Genomic DNA, 18,604 nt, shown 5'->3' on the forward strand with positions numbered 1-18,604 from the left:
TTGCCCTCAAACCCTAGAGTTTCGTTCTGCTTTAGCACTTACAGCTTCTCTTGACTCCATCTGCATCTGTGTTAACTGGCAACTTTGAAAAATAAGGTCATGATGTGTGAATATTAACTAATCTGACAATTCTTCTAAAATGTTATTCCGTGTTTCCTTAGGTGAAGTCTCTTGGAGAGAGGATTGTTCTCTATGTTTTGAATCGAATTATCTATCGGACGCAAGAAATGGGAAAAAATGAGATCCCTTTTCTCTGTCACGGTAGCAATGCCTATGCTAAGATCATGTGGAAAAAAGGAGAGGCTATTGGGTTCTATTCCGTTAAACCAACAGGTAGAACACTTGAGTAATGTGGGATTTGGGGGTAGAAGGGGGGGGGATAGGGAGCTTATTTGAAGAATATTGTGTTTAGTAGACTTTGCAAGCCTTGCAGACCTCACTCATGAGTTGGTATTTTCCTGAAATCGTAAGAGTTTAAAATTTGAGGTTTAAGTGTTTATGTGCCTTAGCAATCTAAGAAGCTTTTTAGATTTCTTCATATTCTAAAAAAAAATATTTTAAATTGTAGAAATGAGGTATACCCAATAGCTTTTTTTTTTTTTCTTCTTCTATCTGTTGAACAATTGTTTACAGTTGAATTGAGCTGTGCTTGATTTTTGGGTTTGGGGGAGTGGTTTGTTTGGGGGTTTTGTGGGTTTTTTTGATGTTAGCTCCAGAATGCAGAGATCCTGTTTATCTGATATGATTGTAGAATCAGGTGTCATATCATTAAACATTTCAAAGCGTAAAAGTATAGAAACTTTGCGCACAGGCATAAGATTCAGCTATACCTGCTGATAACAGAGATTGCCTTTCCTTCCACACATGCATTACCTCAGAGATTACAATTGAGCTGGCAGGTTTATGTTATTAATGTACAGTCTTTCTGTTGTTTTTCCATTTTTCTAAACATTATAATTTCCCTTTAGTTATTTTGGAATTTATTGTGTTTTTATATTTTGCTGAATAAAACTTACTGTTTGGGTATGCTGGTGGGCACATTGACAGCACTTTGTAGAATATCAATATTTGGATCAAGGAGAAACAAGTATTTTTGTTTCATCTCTAGAGGGGGTTAACTAATTCAGGATTAATGATGGTACTGCAGGCTTGCTGGAGACTTTCTCCATCTAATGCACATATATGCCTTTGCTAACTGTTAAAATAGTAAACTGTCTGGGTCACTGACCTATTCTGGTCTGGCAATCAAGACAGGAAAACTAGCTAATTTGTTCTGATTGTTATCTCTTGTAGTTTTTTAAAAGAAATTATGCAGTGCATAATTTGTGTAAGTCTCAGTCTTATTTTTAGTGTCAAAATTGCTGTAGTGTGGTGATCACAAAGTAGTATTTACATTGCAGTGGTTTTTGTTGTGGCATCCTAAAGCTGGAAATTAGAGTAGCGATTCTTTTCAGTCTAGAATGGGGACACTTCTTTATAGCAAAACTTCAGTGCCATAAATTCATGCTCGCTTGTTATATTTCTCATGATGCCCTCTCATTTACTTGTCCTGAGTTAGGAAACACTGAAGGCTAATCTTCCAGCATTATCAATATTTCACCCATGTTTGGTTGTGTGCTATATTCTCCAAATGAGTAGTCTACGTGGAGAAAGACAGCTCTGGAAACAGATAGTTAGGAAAGAGTAGTAGACCTTGACTGGTGCTCCAAAGGGTGCCCAAGTAATGTGACCTCCCTGCCCACGTTTTCCTTGCTTGAAAAATGAAGATAAATATGTTCACTGGCCTCAAAAATACAAGGTTGCGAAGACTAACTATGTTGTATAGACAACTGTATGCTTCTCTTTGGTCTTGTTAGAGCAAAGGACAATTTTTTTGGCATAGTTCACACTGACTTACAAAATGAGGGCCTGAAAATGGATTGGATAGTTGATGGACTTTCTTAATGCCATTATATGGCATCCTTTGTCACCACTGATTCCCTTGAATCCCCTGATACTGAAGTACCTATGTGTTATGACAGTCTTTCATCTTTGTTTAATTATGGATAATGTGTTGTTTAAAGGACAATTTCAATGTAAATTGTCCTAGGATTTTTTGTGATTTCATTTAAAAAATTGGAATTATTGTTTCAGTCTTTAAACAAGAGCTGAATTATAGTCTTCATATTTGTCCTGAGGAGCGATGTGCAATTCAAGAATTTTATTGTCTCCTTTTCCCTCCTCCCTCCTCCATCTTCATTTTTAGTATAGTTTTCCTATGGAATTGTATAGTGAGATTTCAAAGTGAGCCTTTCATCTCTATCTCTGCTATTCTTTTCTGGTACTATAGACATTTTCTAACATATTAATCTATTGATATTTCTTGGCAACATCATGAAGCTTGCCCAAAGAACCAATAAATGGCCGATAGCAATTACTTATTTTTAATGAATGTTATAAGTTATTTTTAGAATTTTTAATATAACTTTATATGACTTACAATTATGTAGTTTGGTATAATTTTTACAAATCATAGAAGTCTAGGAGTATGCTAAAATCCATGCTACAACATGTCAGTGCTGAAGTACTGAGGGATATGTTTTCCCCTCCTATTTCAGGAAGTGTTTATAGCTCTTACCGTGGCCTGAATTATAACCTGCCAGTGCTAGACACAATCTTTGTAAGAAAGAAACATCGTGGGAAAGACTCTGGGCTAATGATATTGGAAGACTTTGTGGATTCCTTTGCTGAAGAATCCCTTGGTCTACGATACCCACTATCGTCCTTCGCATACACAGGCAAGCTCTTTAATTTATTCTTCTGTTCTTTGTGCTTTCTTTACATGTCCAGATGAGTGCTGTCATTCAAGCTCCATGTTTGTGGCTGCATCCTCAGTTTTTGTATTAAATGTTCTGCTCTTCAGTGAAGATTAAAAATCCTGATTTAAGATAGCGAAGTAGTTCCTGATTAGATTTTTAATCCTCTACATGAGATTAGAGTATTGGATCTCCATTGGCTTTCTGCTACTGTGAAGTTTACCACTGTATGTCTCCCCCGTCCCCCGCCCAAGCCTCCAGAGTGGGCTGAGGTGTTTCTGTGTGTGATCTAATGCATATCATCTTTGTGGCACTTTTTTCTTGTTCACTCCTAAGCCTCACAAGGTCATTTAATTCATGCTTTCTCAGAACTCTTTGTCAAATGGACATACTGGGCTATGTTTTAACTTGGGTATAAGAAGGCACTGTTCTAATGTACAGGGCAAACATTTATGGCTCTTCCATTAGCAACCCAAAAGAGTTATACCATCTAGGAAATGACACACATTTTGGAAATGATTTGCTTGGGACTGTGTTCAGGCAAGAAGCGCATTTCCTTTGCCCTGTTTCTCAAGGCTTGTCTTACTCTTAGATCATCTGCCAGGCTTCTTTCTATGGACTTTTTCATCTGGCCTTCTTAGCCACTGGAAATTTTCTGCTTTTCCAAGGTCCACTGTCTGTTGTTGCATCTGACTAGACCTGGTTTGTTAGGCTTCAACCAGCAAGATCTATTGAGCAGAATTTAATGACTAATCCCTTTCCATGGTCAAGGAATGATATGACAGGGATTCTGTCCACTGAGATTATGCATCAATAGTGAATCAGATGAAAAACAGTAGTTTTCCTGGTAGCTACTACAGAATAATGCCAAAGCATGCCTCTCCACATGGATGTTTAGTATGTGTATGGGGAGAAAAGAGGTGGAGGGACAGCAGAGAAGAAAATATCCCGGAAGTGAAGAGTGAATGGATGACAGACCATGCAATGGTAACGTATTTACATTCCCAAACAGTGGTTTTCATGAGTGCCTATGATAACGTGGAGTGACAAAAATCACTTGACTATATCTTCTGCCTGATAGCCCTTCCATCCTGGGCTGGGTCTTGTGATTGGCAGGGACAGTGACCAGTGAAGTTGTAAAACTCAAGTGGATGCTTAGAGAAGAAGAAGAACCCATCCATCTTTGTTTGCAGTTTAAGAGAATAATGGAAAGTCTTTAAACCTGAAGAAGGGATTTATTGAGAAGGATGGGTAGAGTAAAGCAATATTATGTTTCTCAGACTCAACTGTTTTGTTGAACAGTTCTTTCTGTGGTGGTTTATGTATATGATGGAAGATTGCAAATTGATTTGATTTCAGCTAAACTTTTTAAAAACTGAGGTACAGCTAGGTATACAGTATATATAATACAGTATTTGTTCTTATGTTTGTTCAGCTTGTAAGCGGTATCTTGAGAAGTACCCTGGGGATCACAACCTTTTGTGGGAAGTGGAGGGAGCAGGACATTGGTTCCAGAGAAAACCCATTATATCTGTGTTGCAGAGGGAAAAGCTCAAAATTGCAGGTATGGATGCTTTGTTTTGTTGTTTTCTGACACTTTGTAAAAGTTGAACAAACACTCTACAAATACAGCAGTGACTTCTGTGAACACTGGCCATGGAAGCTGGCAGAAAGATTTTATTTGTCCTGAGATCTGTGATATCATATTAGATTGCTATGTAAAGTTACTATGATTTTCTATTTCCCTGTTTCCTCTTTTAAATCTTAACAGCAGAGGCCTCACAGAAAGAAAATAAGAATGTCCAAGCAGAGGATAATTTGCGGCAATCTGGAGCAGTATCTGAAGCAAGTGGGCAGAAGACTGAGCTAGAAACACAGCTAAGTGTACGTACACAAACTGTTATCCGTATATTAAAAAGGCTTGAGAGCTTTTAAGTTTTCTGTGCTCATAATGTATCTTGTCCTATTCTTCTGACTTTAATTATCTATTCTTTATGTTCAGTAAACATTTCTGAACTTAAGAAATGAAGCATTTCAACCGATTAGTATGTTTGATCAATTGTATGTTATATTTGTTTGATACTTATGTTTCGAGTTCTTAAAGAACAGTCCTGGGTTATGCGGAGAGCTTGTACTTGCTGTATCTCTTTATTTTAAGTGGCAGCCAGTTTGACAGAACCCATGGCTTTTACCCCAGAAGGTGATACCTCTTTTTTGATTGTTTTGTGTGGTGGTTTAACCTCAGCTGGACACCAGGTGTCCACCAAGCCACTCTATCACTCCCCTCCTCAGCAAGGCAGGGAGGGGAGGAAAATAAGATGGAAGAAACAACCCCAAACTCCTGGGTCAAGATAAAGGCAGTTTAATGTAGCAAAAGGAAAAGGCTGCACATAGAAGCAAAGCAAAAAGCAAGATTATTCTCTACTTCCCATCAGCAGGTGATGTCCTGCCAATTCCTGGGAAGCAGGGCTTCAGTATGCATACTGGTTGCTCTGGAAGACAAATGTTTAAAAAAAAAAAAAAAAAATGCCCCCACCCCATTCCTCCCCCTATCTCTCAGCTTCTTACTGCTGAGCAGACATCATATGGTATGGAATATCCCTTGGTCAGTTTGGGTCAGCTGTCCTGTCTTTGTCCCCTACCAAGATCTTGCCCACCCCCAAGCCTACTGCTGAGGTGGGGGGTAAATGTTGGAGAGACAGCCTTGATGTGTGCCGGCACTGCTCAGCAGGAGCCAAATCACTGGCGTCTTATCAACACTTTGCTAGCTACCAATACACAGCACAGCACTACGAGGGCTGCTGTGGGGAAGATTAACTCTATCTCAGCCAGACCCAATACACTTTGTTACTAAAAAAACAAGTGTAAGAAATGCTTTTTGTCCATCTTACTATAATTGAATTGGCTCAAGTCCGCACTTCTATATAAAAGACAAATACTTTTGCTGCTTTTTGGGTGGATATTATTCTTCCCACTGATGACTAAGCTGGGGTTAAAAATACCAATTTTTTTGGGGGGGAGGGGGGTATGGGGGGGGGGGGGGGTCTCCATGAATGTAGAGGGTCTGTGCCACAGCTGTCAGGGTCTGTAATTTGAGCTGTTTGCTAGCAACGTAGAGAAGGGAGAGTATCTCAACAGGCTCTGAGGTTAAACTGTCTACAAGGTTGTTGAACAGTAGAGTCATCGTAAGAGTGGAGAGAATGAGGAAAAGTGTTTATAGAAGTGCACATTCACATCATAGTTCAGTACAACGGAAGGTGTTCAGTTTGCATTCAGAGTTGTACGTTGTCAGTATAGGACTGCAGCTTTCTTTGTACGTATTGGAAATATCAACCAGATTTTGGCTACATACAGATATATGGTCATGAATATTTTTGTGTCCTTGAATATTATGAAGCTGTTCCTCTATCTCATTTGTGTTCTTGTCACTGGAATTAGGGAATGAAAGAAAACTCCTTAACACCAATTTAGCATTAAGAAGCAGGCATTTCCTTTATTGCAGCACTGGGTGTCAGGAGGATAGTTCCTCTAATCAGGCACCCCTAACACTGGTTCTCTTGTCATATTTATACATGAATATTACAAAGACTACAAAGTGGTACGCTCCCCATTACAATAATTGGTTCATATTTCTTTGCCTAGTATGCAAAGTAGAACGTATGCTCAGTTCCTTTCTCCGCCTCTATCTTTTGAGTAGGTGGGATAATTTGGGTAGGGGGCTTATGAGTCGGTGGTTGTGGGGACCCTGGCCCAAATTACCTTTCCCCTAGTTTCTCAATACTTTGGTCCTGGTAATTGTTTGCTATACGCCTCAGGAAGATAAGGATGCTGCTGGAGGCAATTAGTGGCCTCCCTTTCTGAAAAGTATGTATGTAAGGACCTTGAAGTGTCTTGTAGCTCCTCCTTTTTCTCATGCTGTGTAGCAGGTGCTCATTCTAAGAATTGTTAGCCTTCTACCTAAAGTAACAATGAATAGTTTCTTATCACATATAAGTAGGCCTTCATTATAGGCCTATCTTTTGCTACATTCTGAGGCCACACATAACGTGCTTGAGAGTAACCGGTAGCTCCAAATACAGTGTGCATGGATTTGTGTGCTTCAGGACTGTCTGTAGTATTGACATGACTGTGCTGTTGTAGAAGTCAATGCTTTAATTAAAAATAGGAAATAATGGCTGAATTGATATTCTCAGCTATTAATATCTAAACTTCAGATTTGAAATGTAAGTCAAATGTTATTTTTCCCAGTTGAGAAAATTAGCATTTCCCAAAGCAAAACTGACAGCAAAGTAGTGATGTTTTTAGTCTCTAAATGACAAGAAGCAACCGTTCTTCATTGTCTCTCATTTGTAACAGTGCCGCGAGCATTATCACTGAGTTCTAGGTTCCTATGCCAATAATGATCATATCAGCAAAACATTCTTAAAATGTATGCTTTGCTTGTAGAGCTATACAGACATGCTTGGAGAAGATAGCAGAGGGATAGTAGTTCCTACGATTTTTGTTGCTGTGAGTTAAGAACTCAAGCCTTATTTCTTGCCTTCTTCCAGAAGAGAAAGACAGTACATACCAAAGTGCTCCAACTCCTCATAGCTTAGTAGAATTGCCGGCAGCTCTCTTCTTGGCATCTGCACTATCTATAAGCAGTTCTGCAATGCTTTGAGAACTGTTGGACCACCAAACAAAATAAAACACCCCACCTTCTCCCAAATGAGGAGAAAAACATTCCCCAACTTTCATTTTCACCTTTCACTTAATGCTCCCCATTTTGTTTGTTTTGATGCTAGAATAATTTGTCATTGGTCTACAAAATTTTATGTATTTAAAACTCACTTGAAACTGTTTCAAGCAGCAGAATGTAGATGTGGCCACTCTTTGCTGGCCTTGTGTAGTACCGGAAGTGAAGCTGGAAAGGCGGCAGAAAACCGGGATGCTGGTTATTGCCAGGTATAGGTTACTTCCAGCAGCTAAGAAAGAGCAATGTGCATAACGTTATTTTAATGTGTACAGCTTGTGCCCGCTTCAGAGTATCAAGTGCTCAACCACAGTTCTTGGCTGATTTGCAGAAAAAAATGGAAATACTGGGATGGTAAGGAAGAACAAGAGGCAAAAGAGCTCTAGGGAGAGGGAACTCTGACATAAGCAGCCTCTTGTGCTGACTAACCTGCATTACTGCTGAATCACTAAGTTCTGGTTTTTCCTGTCTGATCTCTTTTTCTTTTACATGGGCTGCCATTTTTTGTTGCATGCTATGATAAAAATAAGACTTCAAAATAGAATGCAAATTTAAAACTAAAACTTTCCTGTTAAATTTAGTCAGCTACTGTAGTGTAATCCCTTGGGTTTATACAGAAAGGGAAACAAACAAAAAAAGACTTCGAGCATTTAATTATGTGGACACCTGTTATAAATGGCATGTTTAGGAAAAAAACTTGGTAGTGTTGTTTATAATGTTTATCTTCTATGTTCAGGCCAAAAGTAAAATGCAGAAAAAAATACTCATCCTTGTAATAAAAAATAATTTAAAAAACCCCCAAAACATAGTGCTTTAGAAAGATGCAACCGTGGACTGGGAGATGAAGGTATTTCAATCAATTCAGAAGTTTTTGGAATAACATTAGCTTTGCTTTTGCTTCACAGGCTGACTCTCATAAAGGAAAAGGATCAACAGATGTCCATGCAAGCACATCTGAAGGTAAACATAACCTTGATTATCATCAGTATTGTGATTTCTGTAGATTAATAGGTTAGTGGGCTTTTTTCCTGCTTCCAATCTTAGCATATTCATCTGCAAAGTGTATAAAAAATATGCTGCCTTCTAAGGTGCTGAGGCTCAACTCATAAACCTTTTAGAGGACTTTGAATAAAATTGTTATGAGTCTTGGTAAAGATATTATGCATCTGTGTTTAGAAAAAAAGGACCACTATGAAATGCTGTTTTACTTGCACTCAGTTGTTTTAATTAAATATTAGGGGGAAAAACTGTATGCAGATCTTAAATGCAAGTGAGCAAATGCAATCTATTTTTTTTTGTTGGTTTTGTTTTTTTTTTTTTTTTCCCCTAAGACCTTCATGTGACTTTCATTGCCATTCGGACACGAAGCAGTCATTTAAAACGTCCCAGGATAGGAAAATGTAGCCAGGAATCTGAGTCTGGATCTTCCCAAGGAGATGTGGAAAATGCTCTTCATGTGTCAGAAAGCAGGTAGAGGAGCCCCTAGTTTACTGATTTCTTATTTTTTGCTTGGGCAGTCACAAAGTAGGTCACTGTCTCTGTGCTACTTGATATTTCTTCTCCTTTATTCCTACTTTACTTGCTTGATTGTAATGTTACTAAAAATGAAGCCTGATGTGAGAAAGAAAATTGCAACATCATGTGAAGTGATTGCACCAAAATGTAGCATCCCTGAAAGCTTGGCAGATGCTGGAAATAACAGTAAGAAAACAGTGAGGGCTGAGGGTGTTCTAGAGTCTGCGTGAAGGTAAAAACATCTATATTCATACAGCATAGTTTCTTGCAATAATATGACTGGACATATATCCACAGTGCTAGGTGTGATCTTTGGAGAGGTGTCCCTTCGTGACCTCTTGTTATGGTGGCTTATTGCAGTAAAATGAAGTCTGACTGTTTAGTTTAGGAGCTGGTTACTCCTTGTCACTTAATAACAAACAGTTATAGGGAGCCACCCATCTTCAGAGTAAAGCCATTTGTTTAGACAAATTTCAATTTTAAAACCATCATATCCAAACTTACATCCTGGAAAAAAAAAAAGCTGTCTCCAGTTTAAAGGATGTTATTCCTTGTAATAATTGTCGGGTGGCGATGTGCAGAATTGTATGAATTGTTACGGCATGCAAGTGGTACAAGACAGGACCTGAAGTACTAATTTGCACTGGCTTACATTCTGAAAGCAGAACTGTGGCTATTGTAAATAAATAAATTGCTCCTTCCTCCCGCTTCCTGTGTGTGAGTAAACGTGTGCGCATAGACACACGCTGCCACTGCCTATCCCATGTCTGTCTCTCATTGTCTTCCAAAAAAAACCCACTGCAAGCCCAGAAACCTCTTTTGAAGAACTGAAGATCATCTGGTGACTTTCTAGAAAATCCCTCAAACTTGTTCCATTAGGTTTCTTTAAACAAAATTCGTTGGGTGTTTGGGGGCTTTTGGTGGGTTTTTATTTCATGTGAAGCTGAAGCCTTCAGCTAGATACAGTCTGATTTTTGTGTTTAAATTGCTCTGTGGAACTACAGATACAGCACTACTGTTCTGCTGCCCTAAGCTGGTTCTGACAGGCCAAATGGCATGGTTTGATGCTGCCACTGGTTGAGAAATTCTTTGCCCTGTTAGTACTAATAAATGTCTAGTTGGTATGTGAAAGGACTAGTCTGTTATTGAATGTCAGGATTTTGGCCCTTGCAAAATGAAGTCAATGAGGTGCCACTGCTCCTTTGAACAAACTGTGTGACATGGTATTTGTGAGCAGAGCTAAGGGGAAACCTGATGGCAACAGGGCAGGATATCAGCTTGGTTCTCTCCAGGCACATAAGCAAATGCAGCGGTCTTTTGTCAGGGACTTTATTCTATGGAGTGCCTTCATCTCAAGACTGGCACCTGGTACAAAACCCTCCAAAACTGCCTTTACTATGAGATTGTGAAGCAGCCTCCTGCAAATCTATCGCATGTACTTTTTTCTTTGCTTGTATGTAATACTTCTAGTTCATCTAAGTTTTATCATTGCAAAAATGAGAACTGAATGTTTGAGTTAATGTTACTACCTATACAGTGCATCAGAGCTTAATCTTTAGCTATTTGCTAACTTAATCTCTAGCTGATTGAATCTCCTTCAGCCATAATGTGTTTATTGCCTTGAATTATTTTCCAGTCATGGTCTTTGTAATGTATGTATATCCAAATATTATACAAACATATTTGCTTTTACATCTCCATAATTTTAAACTGTTTCTACAGTGGGGGTGGGAGAAATTGCTTCCTTTGTCATCCCTTTGTGGCTTCCAAATATGTAACTGATTATTGCTTTCTAAATTTAAAGTAACAGACTTGAAACAAATCTCTGACGTTTTTTCCCATAAAATGGAAGTGAGATAGATGTCTTCATTTTGTAATTGTCAAAGCAATTTTTCATAATTTATGTTTTCTTCCTGATGAGGAGTTAGCCATTTTTAGATGTATCGAGTTTTCTGGATTCTTATTTCCTATGACAAGCATGTTATACAGCACTTTATAATTGGTCCTGAAAGAATTTCCCTGCTGAAATCACCAAAATTATCTATTAATCTAAAAGATTAAAGGATATATCTTAATCCTGTTGCAGGCTGGATCTTCCTGCCCATGCATCTGAAATCTCTGAAGACTTACTAGAAATACCTGAGGAGAGTACTGTTGAGAGTGATGAGGAAATGGTTGTTGAAAATGAGAACCAGTCTGTATCAGCAGTGGAGCTACATGTGTCACCCCCTGAGAAACGGAGTGAGAAGGAGGTGAGCTGAATGTGATAGCGATAGCAGATAAGTTTGGAATACATCTACGGTTTCTGTTAAATATGATCCTTGCTGCCTTGATCCATCTGACTATCAACTCTGTTTTTTCATACCAATGAAAAAAAGTAGGTGTACCAACTTACTTTTCTTAATTGATTTCTTCTAATCAAATATTCCAGACCACTGGAGTAAGGTCAAGATCTGATCCAGTAAGTATCTTGTACTTTAAAAAAAAAAAAAGTTTCTTTGAAGAAGCCAATAGCTGGTATGCTTCAGTGACTACTGTGGCTCTTTTTACTTATCCACTTAAAGCTTGCCTGCTTTGATGTTCAAATCCAATTTTTATCTACAACTCATTAACAGATTGAATTTAAATCTGTGAGTACCCTTTGTGCCTAGTGATACCTCCAGGGTTTTATGTTCTTACTGATCACAGAGAAAGTGGGCTCAAGGAATGACTGCAGCACGTATGGTTGTGAGATGCATTAAAGCTGCTTGTCTTGGCTCCTAACAGGTAAGTTGTGGTCAGAAATTTAGTGCAGGTGACAATACCAAGCTAATGCTTCTCACATTAAGCTGCAAATTTAGATAACAGTTAAACCCACTGGTGTTGGGGAACAATGGCTGGGCATAATCTTGACTTAGAAATGTGATTTTTAGGAAACTCCATTAGAACCTCTTAATGGTGAGGTAACAGAAGAAACTGGCAAGACCTCACTTATGGCTGAAGAGGAAATGGCGAATGAAGTTCTAAGTGGCGAATTAAAATTGCAGTCTGAAAGTCAGGGAGAAGAACCCTTAACGCTGTTTGTTCCGCTAATCCTTGAGCCTCCAGCAAAACCTTCAGAAGACATTGTATCAGAGAAGGTGAGAGAATTGAAACAAAACATAAAGTCATCTTTCCTTCAGAGGGTACATACCTTGCTGGTTTTTATTTTGTTAAGTAACAGATAGAAGTAACTCCTACCATCATATGAAATTCTTGGGAGAAGCAGTTACTATGCCAGATGATGTAAATCCATAAACAGAATATACTAACATTTCTGTTTTAATATGCAGAAGTGGAGCATATAGGCATGCGATACCAAAAAGAAAGACAGGTTGCTCCAGTTTGTCTTGGCAGTAATGAAAGAGTTCTTTCTCACCAAAATATTATGTGGACATACTTAACATTGTCTAGTAATTTTGTCCTGATGAAGTGTACAAGTAATTAATTACTGGTAAAATACCCTTCTAGAACACAGATTTTACTGGGGTTTTTTATAGTGCAAAAGCACATTGTTATATGCCAGCAAAATTGTAATTGTATGTGTCTAAAATAAAAACTTTTTTTTTCCCAGTATTAATTTCAGAATGTTTTTACTGTACCTGAATAATCCTTTGAGTCATTTAAATCTGAAATTAGAGGACAGCAACTCTGGATATGAGTACAGTTCACAAAATAGCCTTGTGCAAAAAGGAGGCAAGGACTGGTTTGTTGACTGTACGTGTGCTATAAAAACTGCTGAACGCCAAAATACCCTCCCTCTGATGTTGCTAGCCAATGGCAGTAGTTGTTCAACCTCTTGTATCTTCAATTAATTGTCCCTTTGGTTGTTTTGGCACCCTTCCCCTCCCCCCACAGGTTCTAAATGCAAATGTTTCAGAAATGCTGACTGAAGAAAGTACATCAGTAGAGGAGGGCACTGAAGAACAGGAAGAACCCGAAAAGACTATCACTGAAAATGCAGCTGTCTCGACATCGAAGGAAGAGCCCGCTGACAACAGCCTGACCAACTCTATGGTAGCTGAAGCAGCAGAAGAACCTGTTTCTGACAATGTATTGTCCAAAACAGCTTCCTCATTGAAAGATCAAAATGAGGAAGCAGGGCACAACTCACAGGAGGCCCCTGCTACCTTGAGTAGGAGGTCTTTGATAGTGGTTGAACTCGAAGGTGTTTCTTTTCAGCAGCCTTCTGGACAGGAAGGACAGAAGAACCAGTTGGAAGAGCACTCAGAAGAGTTTGAGCAGGTGGATCAGTACACGCAGACAACAGCAGAGCGGGCTGGCGACAGCAGCTCCGAGGAAGCAGAAATTGAGGTACCCATTGTAGATCGGAGAAACTTGCGAAGAAAGGCTAAAGGCTACAAAGGTCCACCCAAGAAAAAAGGAAAGCCAGCTTAAAAATGAAATATTGTTAGCTTATCTATTTATAAGAAAGTTATTATTTTGTGTAAAACACTAGGGTATAACTAAAGCATATGGGAAACAGGACACACATTTAAAATTCTGGGTTGGACTTCCTCTTGGGATTCATCACCTTTCCTCAAGTTTTCCTGAATTTTTAACCACTAGATGTTGAGCTTCATCAGAGTACAAAAGTAAACAGCCAGTCTCCTCCTTTTATAAAGGATACATGCTGAATAAATACAGTTGTGCTGGCAAACGGAACAGTTTGCATATTTGAGGTGGCAGTTGTGGAAGAAAAATGCAGAGTGAAATCCTGGCCCTATCAAGGTCCCTTAAATTCCTATAGACTTCCATGAGGCCAGACATCACTCTAGCATTTTTTTTAAATAACTATGTGTTCTCGACTGTGGAGAGAGGCAGAACAAGAAAAAAAATCCTTCCTCCCCATAGATTTTTCTCAGATGAGATTAAAAGAACGTAAGATTTTGTAATTCTACGTCTCAGAATACACAAGAAAGTGTAACTCAATAGATCAGAACAACATAAGCAGCATCTGTCTTTCAAGAGAATCACTTGAAACAGCCAAGTCAGTAGAAACATGGTCAGTGCAGTATCTACTACCATAGTGCACTCTGATAATGTTCTTTACATGAATATTAAGAGATGCCTATGCCGTAAACTATTTGTAGTTTCCAAAGCGAGCATCTTGGTAAGTGTGAGTTTTTCCAGAACATACGGAGCGTAGACTCAGTACGTATGTGGAATCATTTAAACTGCCTTCCTAACTACTTGCATGTGTTGAGTGGATACCTGACTACTTGTTACATTACAGGAAAAGGATATGACAACTTTTGATCTCGTTTTGGTCTGAATGGAAGTGGTGCTTTGTGTTTTCCAAATGCTTGGCTAGTGCTGTGGGCTACTAAAATGTTGTGCCTGCCAGGTTGTGAGTGCTGGCATTTCAGGTGGTTGTGACATTCATTAGTGTGACTATTAGTGGGTGTTTCAGCAAATGCTTGTTTGCCAAACTTCTATGCCTTTAGGACTTAGCAGGTGATTGCTTGCAAATACTGCTGATTCCCACTTTTTCTAACTTGATGATAGCTTCCCAGTTCACAGCTTTTCTTAAAAGCAGCAGCCAAACTTTGCTGTATGCAAACAGAAATAAAAACAGGCCTTTCATGCATGTTTCCCTTCAGATGTTCTGGCAAACCATACATTTAACTTAATTTGTCACACATACAATAACTTACTCCTTAGTTTGCTATAGGTTTCTTTCAGTAAGTGAAGTTCCTCTTGTAATGGGTTAAAAACTCAGAAATAAGACAGAAGGATGGTTGTAAGAACAGGAAATCACACCGCTTTTTGTCCTGATATATGCCTTTTTAAAGATAAGTGAACTAGTATCCCACAGTGTCTCAAAATTGCTGGTATCTAGAAATTGCTGTTCAGGACTTCTGAGTACATAGTTCACTTGAATAATTGCAATGCTATCTTAATTTTTATCCCTCTATGAAGCTAATGTAAGAATCTGGTTTTGGATTGTATGCTTATACAGTTTAACTGTATTTATAAGATATTTTAACTGTATTAGATACATTAATACTATTTCTTTCAGCTGATGAAGTACCATGCTCCTTTCTAATCTGTTAAGAGCAGCTTATGGAAGAAAAAAAAAAGGCAATTTTAAAGAAATGTGTATTACCTAAACTTGAGATTCAGGGGGCATGGTATTACTGAGTTAAATCTGGGTTTCTTTTAACCATTACAGGTAGCTGTAACTTCCTATCAATGTACATACAGGTACTCCTTATGAAGCCCATGACTGATAGATGTTCAAGAACTTTCATGATTGTTTGTAAACATATTCAAGAGAACCTTAAGCACTTACAAAACTAATGAAGCATTTTCTATATAGCACATGAGACAAAACTTCTGTTATCTTCTGTATGGCGTCTCTCTTAATGCTAAGATTTATTGTGGTAAAAAAAAAAGTGGCTAGAAAACACATTTACTACCCTGCTAAGAATTTGGGATTTGTGAGGGCTGGTGGCTTAAAATGTCACTCATCTGGCTTTTACTTTTCATGGCTAAGTTGGAAATTATTTCGATTAGTATCTTTCTTTTAGGACATTTGCATTTTGAATGCATAAATATTACAACAGGATTATTAGATTAAGTCTTGGTTTCTACTGAGAACAATCAGATTTCTGAAGTCATTTCAGTGAGACGGTTTTAATTACTGAACTTACATTCACATCTTCAAGTATACTTGAGCGGATAGCTCTCTAAATCTGAGGTACCCCAGACAGTAGCTGATGGCCAGACTGTTACTAACAAAACGGGGGCAGTTGAGGTGCAATTAGCAATTCTGATAACCAGTACAGTCTTTAAAACTGGACATTGTTCTAACTGTGATTGCAGCAGTACTTTGAACTAAAGGGCACAGTTTATTTCTATAACACCTTCTTTGGCATCAGTCATCTTGTGGTAAATACAGAGTAGCAAAGTCAAAATACTTTAAATAAATAATAGTTTTTATTGAGGTACCGATTGGCCCATTAGAACAGTAGTTTAATAGTCTGTACCTTCTATTACATTAATGCAAGGGAACATGTTTGACAAAGGTATTCACTGAAGTGTTTTACCTTGGGCGGGTTTTAGGATTGGATGATATTTTTTGATCTGTTAAGCATTTGATGGTAATTAGACAGACAGTTAAAGAATTCTTAAGATCTTACTGCACCAGCAACTGATGACTAAAACATCAACTTTATACAAGTTTGTACCAAATGCTGTTACATTGTGGAACTACATGTGTACAGTGAAAGCAAGCAGTATTATTTTTGAGCTCTATTTAGTCTAGGAATGGAGTTTAAAGAACACTAATATGTGACTTCAGCCTTACATGTAATTGGGTTTGTATTTGAATCCAACATTTGTTCAAATATCTCTTGTATTGTTTGTTAATTTTTAACAGGATTTGCTTTGCTTCTCCCACATTCTCTTTTGGTCTGTTTTCATTTCATGCAGAATTCTTGTTTGCTGTTCTCATGTTTCATAGCCCTTTACCTGAAAATGTATACATGTCTTAAGTTAAAAGCACTTCTGAAATATTTGAGATGATGTCTGACCTTGGTTTGTTGCTTTTTATACCATTTCATTTGTAGATATTGGTAATTGATCATTTGTCATCAACACTACTAAGTTAAACATAGCAACAAATAGGCCTAAGTTTCAGCTTCTCTGCTTTAAGTGCCCATTCTGGAATTTTATTTCCAAGAGGATACACTTCTAAATTTAACAAATGTGGTGTTAGATGTTTTCTAAACTAGTGATACCCTGTTTGTAAATCTCAAGAAAGATGTGTTGCTATTCTAGAGTATTGTACTTAAGTCTTGTTACAGTATTAGTTTTTCCTTTTTATAGTACTGTCTTGGCTGCTTTTGAAATGTTTTGAAGTAGTAATTAAACTTATATTTTGTGACTATTTTTTTCCTTTTTTAGTATTTGAGTCCTTTCTGCTATACAGAAGGCATATTTTGAAGTGGTTCAGTTCACTAGAACTAGCATCATTTTACAATCAGTCTCTACTACTAAGGAGCTTTAAAAGCTCAGAGATTATTAATTGAAAAATCTTTCATCGATTAAAACAAATTCCTGTACTTAATTAGCTTATGCATCAGACTTTATAAAAAAACCCACCAAACTGTAGAATAGGTTGCTCTGAATGTTACATGCATTCTGCTGTTTATACCAACTATGCAAGATGTAAACTTTGTAGCAAACTACCTTATTAACTGCTGACAAGCCACCTAGAAATGCTGTAACGCAGTCCCAACTGTCTGGTACATTAAAATGTTGAGTGCAACAGTTGTGTTATTTAGCCAACAAGTCATGTATTTACTACATTTTGTGCTATAATGTTCTTGACAGCTGTAGAAAATGAAAGTATTCTGTTCTTGATATTTGTTAACACGCAGTAAAGGGTAACACAACAAGAACTTAAATGGAGGCTTATCTGTTTTGACAAAATGCCCTCTCCAAGCAAATGATTTACTGGCTTGTGACCCTGTCTTATTTTCAAATCACTTGTCACTACACAAAGAAGTAAAAATCACGTTAAGTCTAGACTAGGGTAGTGCGTTAAGCTAACAAAATAGCCTGTGAAAGACGACTTTGGTATAGTTAAAGTAAGAAGTTAGAAAGCTGGTACAAAAGCAGCTAGCTTGACTGCCTGGCCAGACCTGAAACATGAAGATGAAGGGATTGGAACATGTCATATAAGAGGCTGAGAGCTGCAATTCTTCAGCCTGGAGAAGAGACAGCTCTGCAGGATCTTACCTTGTGTACTAATACCTGGGAGGGGAGGGGAAGGCATACGAAGACAGATGGAACAAGACTTCTCAGTGGTGCCCAGTGACAGGACAAGAGCCAGTGGGCACAAATGGGAATATAGAAAATTCTATTTAAACATAAAACATTTTAAACTCTGAGTGGTCAAACACTGGATCAGGTTGCCCACAGAGGTGGTGGAGACTCCATCCTTGGAGACAATCACAACCTGACTGGATGTGTCCCTTGGAGACCTGCTGTAGCTGACCCTGCTTTAAGCAAGGGGTTTGTACTACACAATCTGAAGAGGTGCCTTCCAACCTTAGCTACTCTGTGATTGTATGGTCTGCTACTCAGCCTGCTTATTGCCTGTGTGATCACCTCTAGCTTTAAGCAAATGCTTTGTTAATGCAAAAAACCTTAGCACAAACCTATTCACATTCTGGCTTCTGAAGTTACAAGTTTTGTTTGAAAGTTTCCCTCTTACAATATTGATGGGTAAGAGTGCCTTCATAAACTGGAGAAAGTTTATAAGAATTTGACTTCCAATTTGTGTTAAAAGCTCCTTGGCTTGAACTTAAGTACTGTTTAAGAGTAGGAATATAAAATGGTGAGCATTAGTGAGATTGTGTTAAGTTTGTTTACCACCAAATTCTTGACTGCAAGATTACTGATGCAATTAATATGTAGCATTGCTGAAAGCTTTTGAGTTCAGAAGCAGCTTTTGTTTCTTGTATTTTGGGGATGCAAAGTAAATATATTTTGATTGGCTGATGCTTGTGACCTTTGGCTTTTCTTGGAT

General features: G+C 38.1%; 1 protein-coding gene across 2 annotated transcripts in view; it reads left to right on the forward strand.

The window, feature by feature from the left end:
* FAM169A (family with sequence similarity 169 member A) overlaps positions 1-17,272 on the forward strand; it is a 38,082-nt gene extending 20,810 nt beyond the window's left edge. Inside the window, exons 5-13 of one of the 2 annotated variants that reach the window (XM_054811124.1) lie at positions 162-333; positions 2,598-2,777; positions 4,231-4,359; positions 4,570-4,679; positions 8,436-8,490; positions 8,862-9,000; positions 11,132-11,297; positions 11,958-12,164; positions 12,922-17,272. In XM_054811124.1, coding sequence (XP_054667099.1) covers positions 162-333; positions 2,598-2,777; positions 4,231-4,359; positions 4,570-4,679; positions 8,436-8,490; positions 8,862-9,000; positions 11,132-11,297; positions 11,958-12,164; positions 12,922-13,461 — 1,698 coding nt within the window. In that variant the 3' untranslated portion in view covers positions 13,462-17,272. Of the gene's footprint in view, positions 1-161; positions 334-2,597; positions 2,778-4,230; positions 4,360-4,566; positions 4,680-8,435; positions 8,491-8,861; positions 9,001-11,131; positions 11,298-11,957; positions 12,165-12,921 lie in introns of both variants that reach the window. The other variant, XM_054811123.1, reaches the window with a different exon arrangement.
* The last annotated feature ends 1,332 nt before the right edge of the window (positions 17,273-18,604 follow it).

Source organism: Grus americana, chromosome Z (genome assembly GCF_028858705.1).
Source record: "Grus americana isolate bGruAme1 chromosome Z, bGruAme1.mat, whole genome shotgun sequence".
In the NCBI taxonomy this organism is placed as follows: domain Eukaryota; kingdom Metazoa; phylum Chordata; class Aves; order Gruiformes; family Gruidae; genus Grus; species Grus americana.